This window comes from Pseudorca crassidens, chromosome 3 (genome assembly GCF_039906515.1).
Source record: "Pseudorca crassidens isolate mPseCra1 chromosome 3, mPseCra1.hap1, whole genome shotgun sequence".
In the NCBI taxonomy this organism is placed as follows: domain Eukaryota; kingdom Metazoa; phylum Chordata; class Mammalia; order Artiodactyla; family Delphinidae; genus Pseudorca; species Pseudorca crassidens.
Genome location: NC_090298.1, coordinates 26,267,783 through 26,292,419, shown reverse-complemented (window position 1 = coordinate 26,292,419; position 24,637 = coordinate 26,267,783). Strand labels below are relative to the sequence as shown.

Genomic DNA, 24,637 nt, shown 5'->3' with positions numbered 1-24,637 from the left:
AGAAAGCAACCAAATCAATAAACAAATCTACCAATGATAGTAAGCTCTAAATACTAAACTAAAATAAACATGAAACCAGAAACCAATTAGATGCAGAAAGCCAACCCCAAGCCTACAGTTGCTCCCAAAGTCCACTGCCTCAATTTTGGGAGGATTCGTTGTCTATTGAGGTATTCCATAGATGCTGGTACATCAAGTTGATTGCGGAGATTTAATCCCCTGCTCCTGAGGCTGCAGGGAGAGATTTCCCTTTCTCTTCTTTGTTCGCACAGCTCCTGGCATTCAGCTTTGGATTTGGCCCTGCCTCTGCATGTAGGTCTCCTGAGGTCATCTGTTCTTCGCTCAGACAGGATCGGGTTAAAGGAGCTGCTGATTCGGGGGCTTTGGCTCACTCAGGCCAGGCGGAGGGAGGGGTATGGAGTGCGGGGCGAGCCTGCGGCGGCAGAGGCTGGCATGACGTTGCACCAGCCTGAGGCACGCCGTGTGTTCTCCTGGGGAAGTTGTCCCTGGATCACGGGACCCTGGCAGTGGCGGGCTGCACAGGCTCCCAGGAGGGGAGGTGTGGATAGTGACCTGTGCTTGCAGACAGGCTTCTTGGTGGCTGCAGCAGCAGCCTTAGTGTTTCCTGCTTGTCTCTGGTGTCTGTGCTGATAGGGGCCTCTTTTATAAGGGCATTGCTCCCATTCATGAGGGCTCCACTCTCATGACCTAATCACCTTCCAGGGGCCCCCACCTCCTAATGCCATCACCTTTAGGGGTTAGGATTTCAACATATGAATTTTGCAGTGACACAAACACTCAGACCATTGCACCCATTCTTCTCCCACTGGCAGATGCACTCTTTTCAGTTCTGACTCTACATTCATCAGAATCCACCTACATAAAATTTTTAAAAACGTACTTGTCCAGAAATTCTAATCCCTTGGTTCTTGGAAGAGGCCTGAGTACCAGTATGACAGAACTAACTAATGATTCTGTTATAACAGCCAGCTAGGTCAACAAGCCTCTGAAACGTTTTTACTCAGGGGTCAGGTCCTCCAGGAGGCCTTTTTGAAAAGCTGGGTTGGAGAAGAGTACCTGCGTGTGCTGTGGCCTCTGCTGTCACTGCAGCTGTCACAGTGCATTGCATTGGCCACTTTGTGTATGGCTTCCTTCAGAGATTAGCGGCTCTCAGAGGGCAGCCACGGGATGTTGATCAGCTCAGATCTTCAGCCAGCAGCCCAGGGTCTGCTATAGCATCAGCCTCCACAGCTGTTGCACTGAACTGCCATAACTTTAGGTGGTTTTTTGCCTTGTGATCCCCTCTTGATCTCACTCGTTGGCAAACAGCATGATTTATTCTGAAACAGGGTTCAGCAAAGGCCAAGGATGGAGGCTGTCATTTAAAGAACTGCCATTCAGACTTTGTTGTTTAAGAGCAACGTCTTACCTCTTTTCAACCCATCTTCTAAATTTAAACTGACTCTAAAAATATGGATGATTTATATCTTCCTTCTCCCCCACTGACTTTTGGTTCAGGCTCCAAGTTTTGGCAAGAACTGAAAGATCTCACCTTCTGCTGGCCACCCTGCCGGTGCTTTGAGACCCATCGGGGCATATCTTAAATAAAATTGGTAGTGTTTCTGTTTACATCCTCACTGCTTTCCTCCTTCCCTGTCAGACAGCATTACTGCTCAGCACCGAATGAGGAGCCCTGAGGCTGGAAGGCGGCAGCTGGGGCCCAATAACCAGTGACATATTTTGGTTTGTGTGAGCTCATATGTACATCAGGCATGCCATGATTCTAAGGCATGAAATCTCCATACATGCAGCCCAAGTTAGAGTTTTCTCCTCTCACCAAAAGCATGTACTGAGAGAGAAGCTAGTTCACGCAGCATAGCCATATTCTCAAAATAGCCCTTCTGTTCTCCCATGGCCTGTACTTTGTGAACCTCCCCCTCCCCCATTATAAATCCAGACTGAAAAAGATGTCTCCCTTCCAGCTTCCAGCTCAGTTATTCTGTAATTACAAGATATTAGACTGGTGGGCTCCCTAATGGTTGCGTTTTTGTTTTGTTTTGTTTTGTTATTTTTGGCTGCGCCGCATGGCTTGCAGCATCTTAGTTCCCCGACCAGGGATTGAACCTGGGCCACAGCTGTGAAAGTGCTGAGTCTTAACCACTGGACCACCAGGGAATTCCCTGGTTGTGTCTTCTTTTTAACGTTATATGCTAGGCCTTTTTAATTTTGAGCTTCTCTGTGGATATTAATTTTAATGAAAACACTGTATTGAAGAAAAGATTGAGTTTAGGGGCAATCGGAGGAGGAAAGGAGCAGAGACAAGCAAAGAATAACAGTCTAACTCAACAGCAAGCATGGCATGTGAAGATCAAGTTGTATTTCTGCTTCATGAATCATTGTCAGACAAATTAAGAACATATTGTTTCTTATTTATCTATTGTCAAGGTTGCAGTCTCAGGCATTGAGGATAAATCTTGATTTTCATAAGCTCAGTTGACACTGTGGAGCCACAGAGCATAAAACTTGCATCTAATAAACAGAGTTCGATGTGGAACGGCAGGGGGTATAATACCAGCATAACTTGCAGTGCTTCCTGTTCCTTGGCCCTGGTGTCAGGGTTATTCCTTAGCAGGAAGGAATTGTACTAGACCAAGAGTTTGTTTTATCTGTTGTAAGAAAAAGTTCTAGTTTTAGGTACTTTATTCCCCCAAATCTTAGAGATTGGGGATAATTACTTTCAGCTTTTGTTTGGTGAGTTCTCATCTTTGTATCTACCCACTTTCTCCAGCCTCCCTCCCCACCTTCCTTTAGTGAGTGATCAGTGACTTAAATTCCTAAGCCATGCTTGTTTTATGGGCACGTCTACAATAGACTGGTTGTACAATTTCCATGCACTGTTTAATGTTACTACTTGGATGGTCCTTTTAGAGGACTGCTAGCTGACTGAAATTCCCAGTAGAAATTTTTGTTTGGAATTCCTGAAGTTGAAATACGGAAATTACATTTTAATTTGATTAAAAATAAAGGGTCTCAGCTTGAAAAACTATGAGTCAGGATATATAGTATATATAATCTTTATATATATATATATATATATATATACACATATAAATCTGATATATATATACACAATATAAATCTTTAAAGAATGAAAGTAAAATGTAAATAAATAATTTCAATATTTTAAATAATACTAAAGCGTCACTTCCCCAAATCCTGTGATATCAAAATTAGCATCAGTGCCATAAAATGTGAAGCTTATTTTGACTTTTTAAAAAATGCTCCTTTAAAACTAACGTACAGTGACAGAAAGTAGGTCAAGCTTGCCTGGTGATAGATGGATTGGATCGATTGGTCGCCAAGGGGCCAGGGAACTTGTTTGGGGTAACAGAAATGTAGAAGCTTGTCAAAACTCATTTACCTATACTTAAAATGGGTGCATTTTATTGTATGCAAATTATACTTCAATAAGTTGATTTTTTTTAAGTTTTAATGCTCCTTGGTTTAGTAACATTAAACTTAATGGAATCTTTGACCTTTAGTATAGTATAGCATCTCCCCCAACACTGCTCACTGCTACTAAACAACTAAATGAACTATTTAAATGTCAGTTAGGTAAAATCCAAGAGCAGAGTAAGTTATTAAGGAGAAACTAGAAGCATGTGGAATTTGTCACTGTTGCCTGGGGGTGGTGGTTGAGAACTTAAGCCATTGCTTGCCTAGGTGTCCCTGTGGTCTAGGCTGGGTGGGCCCAACACAGGAGCAAGAGAGAGACCAAAAGTGAAATGGTTTCTAAATGTACCTCAATTCCTTTTGGCCAGCTGTTGCGAAGCTCTTTGGTGAATAACAGAACTCAAGCCAAGGTAGCAGAGGAATTGGGCATGCAGGAATATGCCATCACCAACGACAAGACCAAGAGGCCTGTGGCCCTTAGGACCAAGACCTTGGCCGACCTTTTGGAATGTGAGTCCTAGGGAATAAAGCTTTTCTCTTAACCTGCAGGTTCAAGTTTAAATCAATGGACCAAATTTATGCTGCTTCTCATTATTATTATTTTCTGATTAAAGAAACCTCTTCTCTATTTTAATTTTTATTTATGCTTCTCTCCAAAGCTTGTTTGAAGGAGAATAATTTGGAATTAAGACTTGTGAATAATGAGCAGTGGAGGCTAACACAACATTGTAAAGCAGCCATACTCCAATAAAAATTTTTAAAAAAAGACTTGTGGATAATGAATTAATGTTCAGTCTGTGTTCACTAATGCTCCCCCCTCCTCACCCTACGCCCCTCCATCCTAATGCTCAGCCATCACATCTCTTTGTGTGAAACAGTAACAGAATGTGAAGATTGGAAATAGTGAATCATAGCTGTTTTTGCCACCCAGCAGCCTTTAGATAGAGGCCTAGAAGAAAGAAGGTAATTTATTCCCTAAATACTAAAACAGTTGTCTATTGTTGTGAATGAACTCAAAGCTCTATGGACAATGTTGTCATCTCTTGCAGTTATCAGACCATCTGATATGGTCTCGTAGCATTATAAGTAATCCTATTATAGCTAACTAAAGGATTATACACACAATTTTATTGTTTCTGATACTACTGTAAAATAAGTGGGCCATTCACTGGGTCTTGGAACCTTTTTTTTTTTTTTAATGTTTTGGTATTTTTGGCAATTGGAATTATATACAGATATTAAAGTCTACCATGCAAGATCAGCTGATTTACAAAGTGCAAAGGCAATCTGACTAAGGAGCTTAAAAGAACTTCTTTTTCAATTAAAGAAAAGTAACTTAAGATTAGAATTAGAAAAAAAGTAAGTTGAGTGATCATCAGTCTCACTGGCTTTTTTTAGCTCAACAAAAGCTATTTTTATTCCTCCTTTTAAAAACTCGCCGTTTGTTTGTGTGGTGAAGGTACCTTTTAATGAAGCTGTCTTTGGGGTCACCATTTTTTAATGCAAATTTGGTTATATTGTTTAATTGTCATTAAGCGCAGTATTAATTTTTTCTCTGTTTCGGCAGATTGAATCTATAAATTGTCCAATATCTGTTGATGAAAGGTAACACAAACCCTTGTAAATGGGTGATCTCCTCAAGATCAGTGTTAAGCATAGCAGGCCCCAAGGATGTGCTCATTCTGGCATCACATCTGATCTTCAAGTTTTATTTTGATTTATTTGATGTTAACATGGTTGTGTTCCCAGGTGTCATTCTTTCCCTGCTATACAGCAGCACTTTGTGTATCATTTTAACTAATTATTCATTTATCCCTTAGTCAAACGTAATTTGGTCTTTGTGGTTTTGCATCTTAATTATACATCTCTATTGCTGCTTTTAATATTAGTGATAAAGAGTAGTTCTTGTTTGAAGAAAGATGAAACGGTAGTGCTAAAAAATAAAGAGGGCTTGGAAGTTAACGTTTCTTAAAAGTCTAGGACTTGGGAAGGTCGGTGAGTTGGTGCGGAGTTTGTCTCGGCACGCGTGGCCGCGCTGGGATGGAGTCCTCCTCGTCTTCCTCCGCAGCGGGTTTGGGCTCGGTCGACCCGCAGCTGCAGCATTTCATCGAGGTAGAGACTCAGAAGCAGCGCTTCCAGCAGCTGGTGCACCAGATGACGGAACTTTGTTGGGAAAAGTGCATGGACAAGCCTGGGCCAAAGTTGGACAGTCGGGCTGAGGCCTGTTTTGTGAACTGCGTTGAGCGCTTCATTGATACAAGCCAATTCATCTTGAATCGACTGGAACAGACCCAGAAATCCAAGCCAGTCTTCTCAGAAAGCCTTTCTGACTGACCTGAGTATTACCTCTTTGGAAAAGGAAGGTAGTTCAAGAAATGAAGAGCAGTTGATGGGATGGTTGAAGAAAAGGCTGTGGGGGGATCGGCTCCCACCTTTGTCACTCTTGGGACATCCTGTCATCTGAGAATGAACAAAGACCAATTTTTGTGTGTGGGGGTGGTTTGAGGGTCAAATGTGTTTGGGGTTGTGTTTTTTAATGCTAATCTTGGGAAAACAATTGACAGATGAATGGAAAACTCTACTAGATGTATATTACTGTATGTGGGACGATGCTTTCCTCATAGTCCCATTAACTGCTTCCTACAATTTTAATAGTGGAACTGCTCTATAGTTTGATAGTGGGACCACATAGGTAATAATCTGTTATTTGTGTGGATTCCTTTCAGATTTCTGGAGAGATCGATAGACATCTTTGTGTCTCTCAGAAAGGGCAGCAGTGGGGGAAAGAGTAATTTGGTACTTTCCTGTAGGCCTCCTTATCTAATGTTTGATTATCAGTGCTGGAAAAAAAATGTATGGATTATTCATACAGTACATTTCACCTTTCTAGGTTATCTCCCTCCCTTATACTGTGATTCACTTAAATATCTGTATGTAAAGTACAGTCTTGAGCTAGTACAGGTAGCCTGAGAGTCTAGAGGCCTTTAGTTAAAGGAATCTAGCCAGCGAACATAATTCTCATACTAAACTGCCACAAGGAACAAGTTAACTTACCCTGTATGTCAGAGTCCAAAAAAATTTAAAGATGTGCCTAAATGAAAAAATAAGTTATAAAGATTTAGGCCAGTCAAAAACTAACAGCAGTTTCAGGTAGAGGTGCATGCCTAATGTAAATCAGCATAGTTTCCATTTACTGCGTTCTTTTAATCACTGAAATAAAAGCTTCTACAAGAAAAAAAAAAAAAAAAGTCTAGGACTTGTACTCTTTCTAGTAAATGGCAATGCATTGTGGCTTATTTTTACGTATTCTCTTTTTCAGCATTTATTGCAGCTCTGTACATTGATAAGGATTTGGAATATGTTCATACTTTCATGAATGTTTGTTTCTTTCCACGATTAAAAGTAAGCTCCTATAAAATTTAAATTGGTTGTATGCTCTATGCTTGGTGATTCTAGAACCCTTTACTAAAAACTTTTTGGGGACTTGTTGCAGGAGTTCATTTTGAATCAGGATTGGAATGACCCCAAATCCCAGCTTCAGCAGTGCTGCTTGACACTTAGGACAGAAGGAAAAGAGCCAGACATTCCTCTGTACAAGTGAGTACCTGCTGCCCACAGGCTGTTGGATCCGGGAAGCTTAGAGTAATGCTCCATGTGCCTGGAGGAAAAACTAATCACTGTGGGGTAATGGCCACATGAGTCCTGCATGGAGACGTCTTGACTCTGGGCCCAATGCTCAAACTCTTTGGGCCTCTCAGTCTTTGAGCTCTAAGTAAGTGGGTCACATTCGATTATCTGTGCTTTCTCCCATCTCTAAAATGCTTTGGGAACTGCTCCCTGGGAGAAAGACGTGCTCAGATAATTTTTCTGATCAAGATCAGAAAATTTTAGGTTAACTTGTTTTATGTACATTCTTATAGTTGTCTTCTTATTTCTTATAACCCCTGCTGCCTACGCATCTAGATTAGATGGTGTGTGCTTGTTTGTTTGTAACAGTACTTGTGTGTCTCTCTCCACTCTCTTTGAGGCCCTGCTGGCCTCTGTCCCGATTGCCTGATAGGCAATCACTGTAAAAAGCAGGGCAATTCTTCACCACTGCTATATTATTCAAATATTTGGAACTTTTCTTTTCAGAATGTGTACTAAAAGCTGCCGTGTACATTTGAATATCTTTAGTGACACATCTTTATCCTTTGAGTAGTAGCCAAAAGTCATTCAAAGGAAACGCAGGTCATTAAACACGTAACACCAGTTTTGATGAAAACAGGAGGTTTGACTCTGAAGTAGAGTAATTATCATGAGACATTCAGAAGGTGGTTTCAGAGGGTGGTCTCAGAAGGTGGTCTTAGAAGGTGGTTTCAAAGAGGAATTATAAAAGGGAGGGATTATCAAAATAACTGGGTTGCCTCCCAAGGTATGGTCTGGATATGTGTTTCTAAGGATGTTTAAGTATCTAGTTTTAGGACTGGGTTACCCCCGTCTCTGTACACACATGGGTGCAAGTACACACATTTGTGTGAGTGTTTCATATGGAATAAAAGCCCCTTCCTGCGGACTTTCTCAGACTTCACAGTACTCAAGGGAAAACACCAGAGTGGCAGCCGGGAATTTAAATCCTTTTTTATGTTTTTATTTAATAGTCACAACACGTTATAGGCTTTTTCACTAAAAGAAAAACTGAGGCCAAGAGAAGGTTGAGTCACCCCACAGCAGGCTGCTATAAATTGTCCCAAGAAGCTGTCACTGCTAAACAATGATTCCTTTACTTATTGGGAGAAAAACCAAATGTTTAGAAACAGCACTTTAACATGTGTCTAATAAGCATAATGAACATCCAAACTGTATGACATGAAAGGCTCAAAGTATTTCCTCATCAAAGTGATAATTAAAGTTCAATAAATAAAATGAGGATGATAAACTTCTCATAGCGCCAGCATGATTACTATAATAAGCACTACCTTTAAAAAGCCATCCGTGTACTTTCATCCTAGTGAGTATATACACACAAAGGAAATGACTGCTCCCTTCTCATATATCCCCCAAATGAAAGTACGTGATGAGCTTGTTCTTTTTTATCAAGATGATGGGGTTGTTTTACATAGTTTTTTCAAGATTACTGTGTTCATTCCATTATCTTTGTTGGCTGCGTTTAATTTCCCTTTTCCATGAAGTTATCAGTTTTACCACATTTGAAATCTGCACCTTGTCATTAAAATCCAGAGTGCCTGGAGTTTTGTTTTTTGGCAATTGTGTTGTGTACTCCACATCATAGCATACCTTTGAATTGATCTCTGATGTTTCAGAAATTAAATGTATTTTCTGATCTTTTAGATACGATACCAGACATTAGAAAGAATCCGTAAAGGGTGTGAAGCCATTCAGCTCTGGCTTGAGGTGCATTACCCAAATATTTATGATTTTTCGCGGTGATTAGCACTGAAAAACAATGAACAGACTGAAATGGCCAACTTTTCACTGACAAAAGTTTGTTAATTTTATGATACTAGGAATAACACTTTGAAATTGTTAAAAAATATTTTACCCTTCGTTGTTCGCCTTCAGATACTGTTTATAATGCTTTGGGAAAAATATGTGTATATAAAAATCCACTGTAGAATTTTTAAAATTTCCTACTTCAAAGCTCTCTATATTTGTCACGTTAGCAAATCAAAACCTTACTCCTTTAATTTCCCTGTTAATTTTACCTTCCTCTCTCTAAGCAATAAGTCACATGGTTTTTCTTGGAGTTATATATTAGCAATAACAATTAAGTAACACTTTACGTAATTAATGTTTTTCCTTTTCCTTCCAGGACTCTGCAGACAGTGGGGCCATCCCATGCTAGGACCTATACCGTGGCTGTCTACTTCAAGGGAGAAAGAATCGGCTGTGGGAAAGGCCCAAGGTATGAGAAGAAGATACTTTAAATTTCTTCACATGAACATCCTGTGTGTCTGGCAGGTGCCTGCTTGGTATTTCCAAACTCTGCAGCCTGTCTTTTTAAACTCAGAGTATAGAGTATTCGAGGGTAATAGCAAAGTGAATCCCAAGGCTTAATGTCCCCACCAAGCTCAGCCCCAAACTTGAGAATCGGCCTTGAGCAGTGGGAATGCCATTGCCTAAAGGGTTTTGGCTACCTTGAGGAAAGAACATTACCTGGTGCACAGGTGAGGTCTGTCCAGTTTAAGTTACCCAACACTGCTGCAAGCATTTCATAGAACATGTCATGCATGACACAGCCATTAGACACTTGATCTCTTATTACTACTCACTTGAGCTCACATCTTCAGGTAAAAAGAATTTCGTATGTTATCACCTTTCTTTGAACCTTCCAATTTATATCTTAAACTGAGAAATGATTTGAAGTCTGTCTACACGTGTATTTTTTTACTCTTTGCCTCTTAAACTTTACACTGAAGATGTTCAAATTTAAGTAAGAAATACTTCAGACCTAATATAGATGGAAGGCATTTTATTGCAGTGTTAAAGGTGTGGAATGAATAGCTTAACAGGCTTTGTGCAAATAAATGACATTTCTGCATGCCCTTGTGTGTATTCCTATCTGTGCAATTCAGTATGTGACAGTAGAAGTAATCAGATAAAATTTTATGAACGAAATATGAAAGAAAATCAGGCTGAATAATTTGGAGCCATGCTTTGTGTTTTTGAAAAAAAAAATCTTAAAATGTACCTTGTCTTTATTTTATTTAATAGTATTCAGCAAGCAGAAATGGGAGCAGCAATGGATGCACTTGAAAAATGTAAGCCTATCTCTTTTTCTATAATTATATGTTCATAATGTAATGAGTATTTTATGGAAAGAAAATGGGGAAGTAGAAAAATGGTAAGTACTGATAAAATGTGATCTTTTCTTCATAATTATTCTCCAGACAGAGTGTAGTAGAATGTAAGATATGTATAAAATGGGCTTATAATTAAAAAAAAAAGTATTCCCAAATGCTTTTTGATTTTCATTTTCCTGTTTTTGTATAGAGTCCCACTCTCAGCACAGGTAACCCATGTGAGTGACTTAGTATATTTCATTCTACATATTTCTCTATACTTCTAAAATCTTAAACCTGTGATGGTTTTTTTCTTTTTAGTTTTTAGCCATTGTTTTATTAAGACAGGATATTTACGTACTTCTCTGCATCTTTCTTTTCTTGCTAAATAATACATCACGGGCAGCCCTGCAGGTCATAGTGGCTCCAATTCATTCTTTCTTAAGGGCTGCATAATATTTCATGCCGTATTTTATTCAGCTTTTAAAATTTTTGGTGGACACTGTTTCTGTCTTTTTATCATTGTTGATAATAAAAGACGCTGTATTGCTGCTTTTAGTTCTAAGGGTTGGATTCCCAAGAGTGGGATGGCTGGGTTGAAGAAACTTCAATTATATAATTGACCCTATAGGGAACTACAGAGTCTTTTGTAAATTGAAGGCTTAAGTGCAAGGAAGTTTTCTTCTGAGGTATATTGTGCCGCTCAGCAGAACCTGTGGGTAAAACCTGACAGTGCAGTTCCCTCATGCTTCAAACGCCAGCTCAGTGTGGGTGAGAGCAAAGTGCGGGAAGCTAAAGGTAAAGAGGCCCCGGATGCTCAGCCTGGGAGAGATTCCAGGAAAGGCAGGAGGGCCGGGAGCCAAGTGGTAATTGGCGGATGATAGCTTGTGGGTGGGGGCAGGGGGAGGAGTCCTGGGGGCAGAAGCTGGTGTTACCAGGGTCCCATGTCCATGGAATCTTCACTGAGAGTTTTGTTGACTCTGTTGTGGAGCTTTTTTATATGTGTATAATCACATATTGAACTAAAAATGAGACTCCATTTTCCAGCTGTAGGGTTGTTAGAGATGATCTTTTGAGTTTTTGGTTTGTTTGCTTTCAACCATAAAACATACTGGAGAGATGGCTGATTCTGAGACTGGCCTCCACATGCATACTGGTGGAAGGGAATTGTTTAAACTGCTGGAAAACAGTTTGGCTGTCTGTATCAGGTCCTTAAAGAGGTTCATACCCTTTGATCTAGAGATTTCATTTCTAGGAGTCAAACCTAAGAAAATAATTGGAGCTATGAGCTAAAGTTCACCTACCACGATAAATGTGACAGCTTGGTTTGTAATAGCCAAAAAATCAACCAGTCAAACTGCACGTTTGAAGGTAGGGAAATGTTTAAATAAATTATCCCAGAGATTGACAAACATTTTCTATAAAGGACCAGATAGTAAGTACTCTGTCACACTTATGCACCTCTGCCACTGTAGCCCGTAGGCTCGGGTAGTATGCAGATGGCTGGTGTCTGTGTTTCAATAAAATCTTATTTACCAAAACAGGTAGAGGGCTGTATTTGGCCTGTGGGCAGTAGTTTACCAACCCAAGTGTACCCATCAAAATGTGCCTATAACTATACTCTCCCAATGTAAGGATGGCTGGGGGAATGATTTTAAGTGTTCATGTGTCTGTGTAATATATGTGCACATTTACATTGCGTGTGTGTGTGGAGTATAACTTTACTTCATAGGAAAAGTGCTTGTTATAAGGATATATTCTAAAAGCTTATCTATGGCTAGATCTGAGTGGTGGAATTAAGTACTCTTAATACTTGAAACCTGTGTTTTATACAGTACATAAGGAATTAAATTAATATCGTTTAGAGAATAGGATTTTATTGCTGTTTTATTTCTAAAATATGCCATTATGGCTCCTCTTTTGTTTAAAGTCAATCACTGACTCTTAGGTCTTAGGTGATTCACCACCTGCCTTTCAGATCCTTTTCCTACCACCCTCCCTGTCCCTCCTCCCACCTGGGGTGAAAAATGGGACACTGTGCTGAAAGGAAGGGGGGTTAGGAATATACTATATATTTATGTCCACGTTTATTGTGCTTCAACCTCAACAAAATCAAACTTTCCCCCAAACATGCCATGCTGATTCTTCCTATTTTCAAATATGAAGTAGTACCTCTTGTGTTTAGCAGACCCGTACCAGGTTAGGGAGAATGGTGTCCTTCTCCTCTGTTACCAGATAACTTGTGTTGCTCTCATTCGTGCATGCATCCCTTTGTGATATTTGTTGCTGAAGTGTGTAAGTGTTTGTTGACTAAGTGTGTAAAATGACTTTTTCTTGTTCCATATTTGATTTCTCACTCCATTGCTACACTCATTATATACCACAAATAACAAATGAATTGTAAAGCGTTTACATCTTATTCAAGATTTCCACTGTGTCAACACTCTTGAGCAGGGTCAAATATCAAACTAAATGTAGGGTAAACTGTACTATTGAGTGACATGTTTCCTTTCACCAAATGAAAGTGCTCTACTTGAGTTGCTGTTGCCCATATAGCTTTTAGCTTCTCATGATAAACTTCACAAATTGAATTATCAGAAATAATGACTTAGGATGTGGCCTCCTTTTGTCCATCTGATCTTTTTACTCTTTTCAGAAACTTTAATTGTTGGTAAATAATGGTGTGATAATGTCGTTATTTGTTTGAGGTTTTTGGTTTAAGCTTTGTAAAAATATACAACTCCCTTTTGCTATAGCCTTTAATCTCTCCCTGAAAATCACTTGTTGCTAGGAGAACTGTGTTAAAACACCTTAGCTGGAAACATTCTGAAGGCACATGTCTATGTTTTAACATACCTGTGTATTTCGGTGCCTTTTATGCTCGAGTTCACATCAGATACTGAAATCCAGAATCGACTGCTGATCCAGACTTCCACTGTGTTCCCGAATGATAAAAGAATAAGAGAAGAAAGCAAGCAATTTTTTTTTCTCTTGCCTTACAAAATACAACTATATAGATTTCCTATGAATACATGTTCGTTCGTATGTTTGTATGTTTAGTTTGCATCATTCTGTGCACTGGTGGCTCTCCTTTATTAAGTGTAAAATATATCTCCTCGTGTCAGATAACTTTCCCCAGATGGCCCATCAGAAGCGGTTCATTGAACGGAAATACAGACAAGAGTTAAAAGAAATGAGGTGGGAAAGAGAGCATCAAGAGAAAGAGCCAGATGAGACTGAAGACATAAAGAAATAAAGGAGAGCACGAAAGTGGTGGTGTATTTACTTGCTTAATAACTGTGACTGTTGCCGGTTGAGACCTAGCCTAGTTCTCCTGGAGACAGTTATGAATAAAGTGTGCCCACTGAAATAAAACACAGTCAAATCACTCTTGTTGTTTTACTGATCTCATATTCAGTTTTTAGCTGGAGAGTCTTTATTACAACGTATTTGATTTCTCTCCTATTGAATGGAAAACTTCACTTGGGTAAATGTGCATATTCCCTATGATTTTGCTCTTTAAATAGTAAAATTTGAAACATATATTCTATGTGGAATAGATCCTGATTTTTCTATCTTTCTGAGATTGTGACTCCAGACTTTTAGCTGACAGGCAAAAAATTCACTTTACCAGATTTTTGGGCTGTGCTCTGTAAACATCAGTACTGTTTGAAATCTCTGGATTATTCACTCGATCTTTCAGCTTTCATCTGGGTGTTTGTCATGGTCTCAGCTGCAGACATTGTGCTTACCGTCACTAACTGGTGAATCCTGTGTAGAAGGTATCTCTGTAACACTTAACTGGCTAATGGTGGGGTGCGGTGGGGGAAGACTGATACTTGAGTCATACGTATTCCTTGAGTCACGAGAATAGGGGAGAAATCGTGATTCCAAGCCAGAGGACGCTTTAAGCCAGGTGCTGTTACCCTGGGGTCAGTAGACCCTTTAGAAGTTTATAAACAGACTTCAGGAAAGTCTCAGAATATCTTGAAATTGTACTGGATTTGGGGAGGTGGCGGGGAGCAAGGAGAGGGGGGCTCATAGCTTCCATCAGCTCACAGTGGTCCCGGTAATAAAAGGGCTAACATTGCATTAAAAGACGTAACATCTTTTTAATGTTGTTTTAAACTGAACCTCACTGGTTTATTATTAATAAAGACAAAACTTCTTTTTTAAAACAAATGTGTTTTTATTCATTACTTTAACAGCTATCGAGTAAGTGCCCGCTATGCGTCAGGCATTGTTCTAGCCTCTGAGGCTATAGCAGTGAACACAATAAAATTCCCTGCCCTTGGGGGAGCTCGTGTGCTAGTGAAGGAATACACACGATGACAGAACATAAGACAGAGGTCACAGGGTGATGTAGATGATGGCCAAAGTAAAGTAGGAGCTGAGATGGGTGCAGTTTTCAGTCAGGTGGTTGGGGAAGCTCCCCAAAAGGGTGGTATCATTTGAGTTAAGAAGGGAAGGAGGAGAGGGAGCCGTTCAGGTTATCTGGAGACTTTCTTTTTTTTTCTTTTTTTTTTTTGCGGTACGCGGGCCTCTCACTGTTGTGGCCTCTCCCGCTGCGGAGCACAGGCTCCGGACGCGCAGGCTCAGCGGCCATGACTCACGGGCCCAGCCGCTCCGCGGCATGTGGGATCTTCCCGGACTGGGGCACGAACCCGTGTCCCCTGCATCGGCAGGCGGACCCTCAACCACTGTGCCACCAGGGAAGCCCATCCTTTCTTTTTTATTAACTAATAAATCATCTCTCAGTGTTGAATCCACATATACATTGATAGCTGCGTATTAATGCGTATTTTGTATGCCAGGTTATACCATAATTTATTGACTAACCTAATGAAAGATGTGTAGGTTATAAGTAATTTGTTGCTGTCATAGACAATGCTGTCACATTCATACACACACGCATGCACGTGCGTGCACGCACACACACGATAGAGAGGAGTGAGAGAGAAGACCTCTCTAGACTCTGTTAACTTGTTAATTATAGAAATGTAAGATGGTGGCTATAAGAAAAGGTTGTCTTGGTTCTCTCCCCCAGAGGAGGACTAACAGGGAAAGAACCCTGAATTCATCAGTAGCCTTGAAAATGTTAGAGCAAAAGCCAAAAAGCAAGGGAAAATATTTGAACTTTTTTTAAACAAGCACTTTTACTAGTCTTGCCTGTGCATCAAAGTAATGCCAAAGCCAGCATGGGTTCAGGACTTTATTGTACCTGCACTTTTCCTCTCTGTAGTATTCTGGCCTTTTTCAGGTTCTCTCTCCATATTGATGGCTCTTGAAACCTGAAGAAGTTAAGTCCATAACACAGTAGAAAACCCCTTGCAGTGAAACACATCAAACACATATCAGGGCAGGTTAGCTTCGGGGGCTCTGCTGAGCAGTAATGAGGCCAGTGGCCAAACTCTGTAACTAGCCCCACAGACCGACTCAGCAGGCCCTGTGACTACAGTTCCCACTTTGCCTCTGACCCAGCCTAACCCAGTCTTCTCACCTTCCACTTCTGATCATGAGAAGCACCAGTGAGGGTGTATATCCTGCATCAGTTCAACTGTGCTGTGTTATTCATAGAGGCTGAATATTAAGGTTGCTTCTCACCAGCGCTTAGGTTCTAGTCAGGGAGACAATGAAGTAATGGTGCATCTACCGACAAAGGGCCTCTGAGATTGGGAGGGGAACGGGGAGACCAGGCTGGACAGGGAAGTTAACTGTCTCCTTCACAGAGCAGTTAATACTTGAGGAGTTAACTTAACCTTGAAGATGAGAGAGCTTGTGCCATTCGGACATTTCCTTCCAAGGAAGCAGCAGGACTGGGTGGCAAGAAAACGACTTAGGATCCTATTGTATTCCATGAGAGATGTGATGAAGGCCAGAAACAAGGCATTGAGAATGGAGCTGCCAGGAAAGAACAGATTTGCAAGATACATAGGAGGTAGAACCTACAGGCCATGGAGTAGGGCGAGGTATCTCAGCCTCAGCGCTAGTGACATTTTGGGCCAGATAATTCTTTTTTGGGGCCAGGAGGGACTGTCCCATGCCTTGTAGGGTGTTTAACCACATTCCTAGCCTCTGCCCACTAGATGTCAGTAGCATCTCTTCCCCCGGTTATGACATCTAAAAATGTCTTCAGATGTTGCCAGATGTCCCCTGGCGACAAAATAGTCACCTCTGGTTGAGAACCACCGAGGCAGGAGAAATGAAGTGAAAGAACACCAGGCTAATTTTTGTGCAACCAAGATACAAACTATTTCGAGAAAAGCAGAATTAGGTGTTGAGTTGAGTTGGCTGTATTGGACTTTAGGGCCTATGGGATGTCTCTGTGGAGATGTTGAATAAGCAGTTGTAAGCATGGTTTTATAGCCCAACGAAGTTATCTGAGCTTAAGTACAGATTAGAAATGGACTCAAAAACCTCAGTGGTATTTATACATCTACAAAGGAGAACACTGTTTTTCCCAGGTTGGAGATAGGAAACCATTCCAGGGATGTACTGCTTCGAAACTGTAGGCTTCATACGGGAGATAAATTTACACCAGAGAGGGAACTCAGCTTCCATCTGAACTATTTCAACTCTAGCTGAGCTTTCTTAGACCAGCCAGCTGTTTCAGAATTATTTCTATCATCATCCTTGTTTGTGACATTTCCCTATGGTTACCTTGTACAAAGTGAAGAAGACTCTTTGTGTATTACCTGGGTTCCATGAGATGGTTCTAAACCGGGAGTAACAACACACTAAAGTCTTGCAGACCCGTTCCCTAAAGCTACTAGCCCTCGAATCTTCCCTAGACCTTCATTATTTATTCTGTTTTATGAAGGATAAAATAAAGCATAATTAGGTATTATAATATTTCTTTTGTGTAAATATCAGAACTTTTAAGCGAACAGCGTGTGGAAGAGATACTTAATTGGCCACAAAAGATTTTTATTCTTATAGAATCGTTATCAGGAATTGCCTGCCCAACAGGGGACCACATTCCAGCCTCTGTGTTGAAGTGAATCCAAGTGGCTAGTTCCCACCCGTTGAATGTGAAGAGCTTCCAGGCTGTGGTGCCAGGAGCATGTTTGCCATTTCTCCATCCCCTTACTCCAGTTTGCTGGCTGGATGCTGACATCCAGGGAGGGTGACCTTGAAAGCTACCATCAGTGAGAACATGAGTGGCTGTGTGGAGCAGAGCCTCCACCCCCATTCCCACCGCCCACCTCCCCTCCAAGGATAGGAGAATACTGCTTGGACTTTACTCAAATGAGAAACAAACATCTATGTGTTAAACCACTACTTGAGGATTTATCCATTATAGCCACTAGTGTTACCATCACTAACATAAGTGTTTCTGAGGCAGGCAATGAACAACCCTAACTGAATATTTGCCAGCCCAACCAGAGTTTAAAAGTTCATCCACCTGTTACTAATGCTGTATTGAACCAATGCTGTCATGTTCCTGATTTCATTCTGACATGGTTATGTGTGGTTCAGAAATGCCCCTTTATGTTAAAAGAAATGTTAAATTATAACAGCCGTGAAATGAAATACATTTTTGCATATGAATTAGTGGCTTGGAGAACATTCATTCTGAGATTTATTAGTATTTGTAGCACCTACTATAATCCTGGGAAAAGCAGCATCATTGTTCTCAGGAAGCTCACCATTTATTTATATTTATTTATTTATTTACTTTCTGGCTGCACCTTGTAGCATGGGGGATCTTAGTTCCCTGACCCAGGGATCGAACACATGCCCCCTGCAATGGAAGGGTGGAGTCTTAGCCACTGGGCCTCCTAGGAAGTCCCGGATGCTCACTCTTTAGGAAAGGAAGCACATACACCCATGCACATAAGGCGCAACACAGAGGATCAGAGACAGAGAGTGACTCATTCCTTCTGGAGGAATGGTGGGGTCCGGGGAGACCCACCTTTAGTTTGATTTTGAGAGATGATGTCAATCCACCCAGCTGTTGACTCCACATTACCATACTCCCCATGACAAAAAACCTTTTTTCAGATCAAACATAATATTTTGTGTTTTAGCCACAATGTCATTACGACCCCTAACAGAATTATCAAAAACTCCTTAATAACTTCGAATAACCAGCCCATATTCAGATGTACAGCTGGTTTGTCCAACTATTGATTCCAACAGGATCCATACGTTGCCTTCATTTTTACGTCTTCTACATCACTTTTAATCTGGAACATTCTTCCACTCCCCCTTTTTTTTCTGGTTGAAGAAACCTGGTCAGTTGTTCCATAGAGTTTCCCACATTCTGGATGTGATGCACTGCTTTCCTGTGGTGTCATTTACATTTTTCCTTTATGCTCTGTATGAGAACTAAAGGCTTGATTTTAGCTTTAGTTTCAAATTTTGTGGCATATGTGTATTTCAGGTTCCCCACCCTCCACCCCTGAAATAATAATTTCAACAGTGCCAGTTCTCTGATTCTTTTGGGGACTAGATGATTGTGATGATGAATTTTATGTGTCAGTGGGGGCTAGATGAGGGATGTTGTTTTAGGCAACTGAGTTTGTGGTCATTTGTTATGCAGCATTAGAAAGTGAATACCTTCCCCTTCTGTTTCTAAATGGCTAATCATTTCATGTTACTGTCCTGTTTAAAATATTTCATGAGTTCCCCCTTGCCTGTAGGATAAAGCCCAAATTCCTCATCTCCGCATTCAGTTCCCCCCTGCCCAGACACCAGCCTCTTCTGCTGGCCCTGGACCCCTCACGCTGCACTCCAGCCTCATAGAACCAGTTGTAGATACATAAACACCTTCTCCTTTCTCTCCCCTCCAGGGCTGTGCACGGCCCTAAATAGGCCACCTCCTTGCTCCTTATCTCTTACTCATCTTTTGGGCCTCAGCTCAGGAACTGTCTCTCACAAGCCTTTCCTTGGACCTTAAACGTAGGTTAAGCGTACACCCTTGGGTTCTTTCCTGAATCACATTTGTCACACTGTATTTTACTGTCTCTTGACTCACCCATGCCTGCTAGACCACAAGCTCCTGGTGGGCTGGACCATCACTAATCTACCTTTGAACCACGGGATCTTTGTGGGCTTGCCATCACTGTTGACTGAATAAAAATAACCAGACTCCTCCTTGCCATGCTTCCACAAGCCTCAACTACCCTAGAGCAGAACTCCAGCATCCTCCAAGCAACCCTCCTGCAGGAACTCTGGGGCTAAGGTGAAGAGAATGACCATTGGAGGCTGCAGCATCTGTACCCTCTCTGGACCTCCTGCCCTTGGACTTGGCTGGGAGCTCGGTGCTAGAGCAGGAGAGCACGAGCTCAGTGGGATCCGGCAGGAAGCAGGGGAGCTTGGTTTCTCTTGTCTTCCTGAAGCTGTTGCTCTCACACCTCTCTGAGGCCGCGAGTTCACATAAACAGGCAAGCAGACAAAGAATAGCTCCGGGAGCTACTTCTAGGTGATGAGATAGAGCCACAGAAACCTGAGGAATGGCTTGGTCACCAGTGATGCCACCAATGGGTGGGACAAGCTTTAGTCACCCGACCCCATAATCTCCGGCAGCAGCTCCCTCTCCAATATTCCTTGCTCTGGACAAATACAAATGATCTTTATTCAGTTCCGTATAACTGTATATCTAGACACAGCGCCAGTCAGCACCTCCAACTAGATTGTTGCTCCTATGTCGAAATTTGGGAGCTGCTATAAGCAAATAAGGGCAGAACCCCCAGTTTTCCCTCACAACAACCCCGACTAGATTCTCCATCTCTGTCTTACACTGTCAATGTCCTCAGAGACATCCCTTTGAAGAGAGCCCCCCCCCCATCAGATCTCTGTCAATAACCCAGCCGTGAGTGAACACATCCATCCCATCACCCAAGTAGCTGCTTCTGAAAGTTTCATTTCTGCTGAAATATTTGTCCGACTAAAGAAAAAGTTTTAAATGAAGTTTAAAGACAAAAACCAAAAAACCCAGCTTGCTACTATTTGTAGGCTGAATATTAGCCCATCACAGTTGGAAACTCTCAGATAAAACAACTCATAATGAAAATACAGCAAGACCCTTAAATGTAGCAATTCTAATGCTCACCTCTATTATTATAATAATAGGGGTCTCAAATGGAGCTGTTGAGAACAGTGGCTGCCCCTGAGTAGAATTCAACCAGAAAGATCAAGAGAGAGCCCTAATTGCCTTTCTTCTCAGATCAAACAATTGACTTAATTCTCCAGGCCTACACACCAAAATGGTTTTGAGGAGATTCAAATAGGTTACTATAGAGGATTAAGGTTTTCTCTGCAGATTATACTTTTCTGCCCCGTGGTTCGTTGCTTGAAGTGTTAAGTAATTTTGTCAAAATAAGCAGGGCTGGAAGGATTTTTAGAATCTTACAAATCACACACTTGCTGAGTAACACAAGGGACATCTCTCCCCCTGCCCCCCTTTTTATTTAATTTAATGGTTGAGGATTGGGGGTGGGGAGAAATTAAGCATATTGGAGATTAGTTGGAAATTTCAAGAGGCATCGAAGATAAGAGAAGTACAAGTGTGGGGCTTTATTGTGTTTTGTCTTTCAAAAATTGTTTCACAAAATGATGCAGCTGGAGAAGCCACATAAAAAGAAGGGATTTTCTTGTGAACGCTTAACTGCCTGAAGAGAAAGTCCAGAGGGGCTGTGAAATCAGACCCTGGAGGCTTCTCTGTAGTGCTGTGCTAATCAGGGTTATTTTACTCACTGAGACTTCATTTCTGCTTAAAGGAGTTGGTGGCAAAAATGTAAGCTTTCATTTTCTTACAATAGAGTATTGCCAGGAAAGGGCACTTGTCGGAAAGGCTTCAGCGACGTTCTGTCCTTGGTTCCACAGGTGGCTCGGCTGTCCTCCCAGGTCCCCCGGGAATGCGTTCCTCCTTAATCAAAGGGTTGTTCGGTGAATCTACCCAGGTCATGAACTGCACGGAGCTTTGGTGATTTGTACACTGCCCTCCACTTTTTCAGTTCTCCTGGGTCTGTCCCTCTTAGCAAAGCTAGGCAAAGTAGCTTAATTGATGTCACAACATTGCACAACGTACCTAGCGAATGTGAACTGCAGACTTGATGAGGCCTGACAGGGAATGGACAACCGTGGTGTGCAGACATCCCGCGGAGCCACAGCAATTACGTTTTTGTCCAGCCTGGTACAGTCCCTCTTACTTCTGAGGTTGCCTTTCGCGTTTCTCCAGAACTCAACCCCACGCACTGGGTCTTGTCAGGTGCCAGGGAAAGTATTCCTCTGGCTCCGATCTCCATCTCTGGCCCGGGCCTGGCTCCGTTTTCCTCAGCCATGTCTCTGTCCTCCCGTGTGTGAGAAAGCCGCAGAGACGGCATCACTGGCCGAGACTTCCAAACCGCCGACGGAGGTGCTCAGGGCGCCTCGGCTCCGTGGGTTGGGAAAACTCGTAAGTCGTTTATTGCCTCCTCCCCCAACACGTAGGGAACTTGCTGGCAAACGTCAAGGCAGAGTTAAGCGGTGGGTGTGGGCATGCAGGGTTGGCCCAGACTTGGGGGGAAGCCAGAGGCCCAGAGGAAAGGCGAGAGAGGAGGAGACAGATGGGGCCTGCCGTTTCTCAGAGGCTGGGAGCAACTAGGGCAGGGGGAGAGGAAGAGGGGCTTCTGAGCAGAGGAGGGATGGGTGCGGAGTGGGGAGGGGGCGTGGAGAAAAGCCCAGGGGAGGTTAGGGGGCGCAAAGTGCTGTGCATTCAACATGGCAAACTCCCTTCTTCTGTGTCTCCCAGGAGAGCATTAGGAACACACCTATTGCTCAGTAATGGAAGACGGCAATGGAATAAACAGTGTTGAGTCCAGTGGGGAGAGAGCTGGGACCACACACAGGGCCTCATCAGATCTGGGTCACGTTGCATCACCAAGGGGACTGGGGAACTGGTTTCTTCCGCTGCTAGCTTTATACATCTCTCTTTTCCTCCCTATCACGTTTTCTTGTTTGGCCCATTCCCATCCTGGCTGAGTCCCAAACGGACCCTTCTGCTCGTTCAGTGCCCAAGTCTCAGCCTTTTTTGTATATAGAACATCTTTCCCTTAGAGTCTCAGCACAAATTAAGTCCCTGAGTGGCATGGCAGCATTCAAATTGATGAGAACCTCTTAGTGCCTTGGATTCGAGTGCAGAATGAATGCTTCAAGACAGGGGTCAGCAAACTTTTTGTGCAAAGGGCCAGATAGTACATATTTTAGACTTTGCCAGGCAAAACTGAGAGTATTATGTAGGTATTTATAGAACAGGAGAGAAAACAAATTTTCACAAATTTTATACATGAAATTCAAAACTTTATAGAAAACACTGAAATTTGAATTCCATATAATTTTCATGTGCCACAAAATATTCTTCTTCTTTTGATCTTTTTACAATTATTTAAAATTATAAAAGCCATTCTTAGCTTGTGGGGTGTATAAACAACAGGTGGTGGGCTGGATTTGGCCCACTGGTTGTAATTTGCCAACCCCTGTTTCAAGAAGAATGAATCATGTTGCTGTAAAGGAAGGTGCACTCACAACACCCTGTTCTTCCCATATCTCTGCAGGCTTGATTGTGACAATCTGGATAAAAATGCTGGTCATCCAAACCTCAGTTCCACAATCAATGCCTGTGATTCATGACAGGTAGGCAAAATGACAGAGTTATAGAATTCTCCACTCTTCTTCCAGGTAATTAGGCTGCAGGCCCAAATGCCTTGGTAATTAATGCTGGCATATCCCGTAAGTCCATGCATGCCCTTTATCAGAAGTCTGCACCCGGACCACAGTGGTGATCTTACATTTTCATGGCAACACATGGTTTTAAAAGCGCTTTAACATACAGTATCTCATTAGAGCTGCTTAACAACCCGAGAGGTAGAAAGGGTGATTATTATCCCCATTTAATGACTGAAAGAACCTAAATAAAACCAAAACCTCAAGAAGTTGTGGAGCTGCCTGTGATCAGTTATGCGGTGGTGGATGGAGGTTGGACCTCAGGTGTTGCTAGGAGCTGGGGATAGAGCAACAAAGACAAGCCTGGAGCTCCGGTCAAGAGGGGCAACAGCCCACAGAGAAAATAATCCTACTAACATTGAAAGAGTTGGTATCCCTATCAAGATGAAAAAGCACACCCTCTTTGAATATATCCAGAAACATTTTGCCTTGTTTATTGTAACCCAAAAGCATATCTTAAGGTAAAAGCCTCCAAAAGCTGAATAAATCCCAAAGATAAAAAGAATAAACTTCAAGGTAATAATTATACTTCCAAAAACAGTCCCAGGATGCTTCTAAGGGCCAGTACCTAGAATGTGTATTTTGTTATTACCATAGATGTGAACATCTTAAAGCAGACAGCAAAGAGAATGCTAAGAAAATCACAGTGCACAAGCTGACCCTCAAGGACAGCGTGAATTGGGACTCAAAGGCGGTGATGGTGGCCGTTCCTCACAGACCCCAATGAGATCACAGTGTCCTGAGACTTTAATGGGCCGTGACAGGTTAGTGGCCCGGCCATCCGGCTGCCTGCCTAGAGCCGACTTCCTTGTGGGGAGAGGTCAGGGGAGCAGAAACAGCCTGCTGCTGCCGTCTGCTTCTCTCACAGCCACACAGCGACATCACACAAGCCCAGAGTCCTTTGAACATGGCTCCCAGGAAGTGTCACTCGGTGACAGAGCAGATGCTCTTGGAGGGCAGTGGATAAGAGCGAGAGCTGTAGAGTCACGCTAACCTGGGTTCAAATCCCAACCCTCCTCTTACTGACCTGGACCTTGGAGACCCTGCCTTCATGTAGTTCATGGTTTATGAGAGAGGCTAACACAGTGGCTACACGGTTGGCCTGTGGGAAGCACTAAAAGAGATAATGCATGTAAAATGCCCAGCACATAGCCTGGCCTCTTGCTATGCGTGTTATTTATTAGGCCCAATAGCTAATCTGAAATAGCTAATAACTCTCTGGAGAGGCAGCTCCGCGGCAGAAGAAAGAGCAGTAGGCTGGGATTCAAAAGGCTTGGGTCGCACATGAAATTCTGACCCTTGGGAGAGGTTAAGTGATCTGAAGAAAGCCAACCCCGAAGCCCAAGCTGCCTCCTCTAGGAAATGGAATTAATAACGTCTATTTCATAAGGTCGCTGGGAGGACTAAGAAAGACAGGGTGCGAGATAGCTTTCTCCATTATATTATTATATAGTGCCACAAAAATGTTCACAGCAACGTCTCTGAACAAGCAATATAGACATATTTGTGTGTGCACCACATCTCGTCCCATAAAAGATTTGAGACATTCTTCAAACCTCAAGCAGAGCTCAAAACCCACGTGAATAAAGAGAATCCATGTGAAATAATGAACCACAAATATGATTTAAAAAGGAGGACCCAGAAATAGGTAAAAGTAGGAACAAAAAGATCCAGGAGAAATAAACATTCAAAAT

At 42.1% G+C, this 24,637-nt stretch overlaps 2 protein-coding genes across 14 annotated transcripts in view; both read left to right on the top strand.

Moving 5' to 3' along the window:
• The window catches only part of DROSHA (drosha ribonuclease III), a 139,369-nt gene extending 115,684 nt beyond the window's left edge, over positions 1–23,685 (top strand). For 8 of the 13 annotated variants that reach the window (XM_067730452.1, XM_067730449.1, XM_067730448.1 and 5 more), the window contains 7 exons: positions 3,822–3,963; positions 6,773–6,855; positions 6,947–7,050; positions 9,266–9,358; positions 10,168–10,214; positions 22,775–22,853; positions 23,541–23,685. In XM_067730452.1, coding sequence (XP_067586553.1) covers positions 3,822–3,963; positions 6,773–6,855; positions 6,947–7,050; positions 9,266–9,358; positions 10,168–10,214; positions 22,775–22,853; positions 23,541–23,670 — 678 coding nt within the window. In that variant the 3' untranslated portion in view covers positions 23,671–23,685. Of the gene's footprint in view, positions 1–3,821; positions 3,964–4,112; positions 4,348–6,772; positions 6,856–6,946; positions 7,051–9,265; positions 9,359–10,167; positions 10,215–13,360; positions 14,418–22,774; positions 23,153–23,540 lie in introns of those variants that run through there. The other 5 variants (XM_067730453.1, XM_067730451.1, XM_067730446.1 and 2 more) reach the window with 3 other exon arrangements.
• LOC137221171 (mitochondrial import inner membrane translocase subunit Tim8 A) lies at positions 5,431–6,856 on the top strand. The gene has a single exon (XM_067730455.1). The coding sequence runs from the start codon at positions 5,494–5,496 to the stop codon at positions 5,785–5,787; it is 294 nt and encodes a 97-aa protein (XP_067586556.1). The 5' UTR covers positions 5,431–5,493; the 3' UTR covers positions 5,788–6,856.
• Positions 23,686–24,637: the final 952 nt, after the last annotated feature.

Excerpts from the sequence above, each read along its gene's own strand:
- LOC137221171 (XM_067730455.1), top strand. The coding sequence starts at position 5,494 with ATGGAGTCCTCCTCGTCTTCCTCCGCAGCGGGTTTGGGCTCGGTCGAC.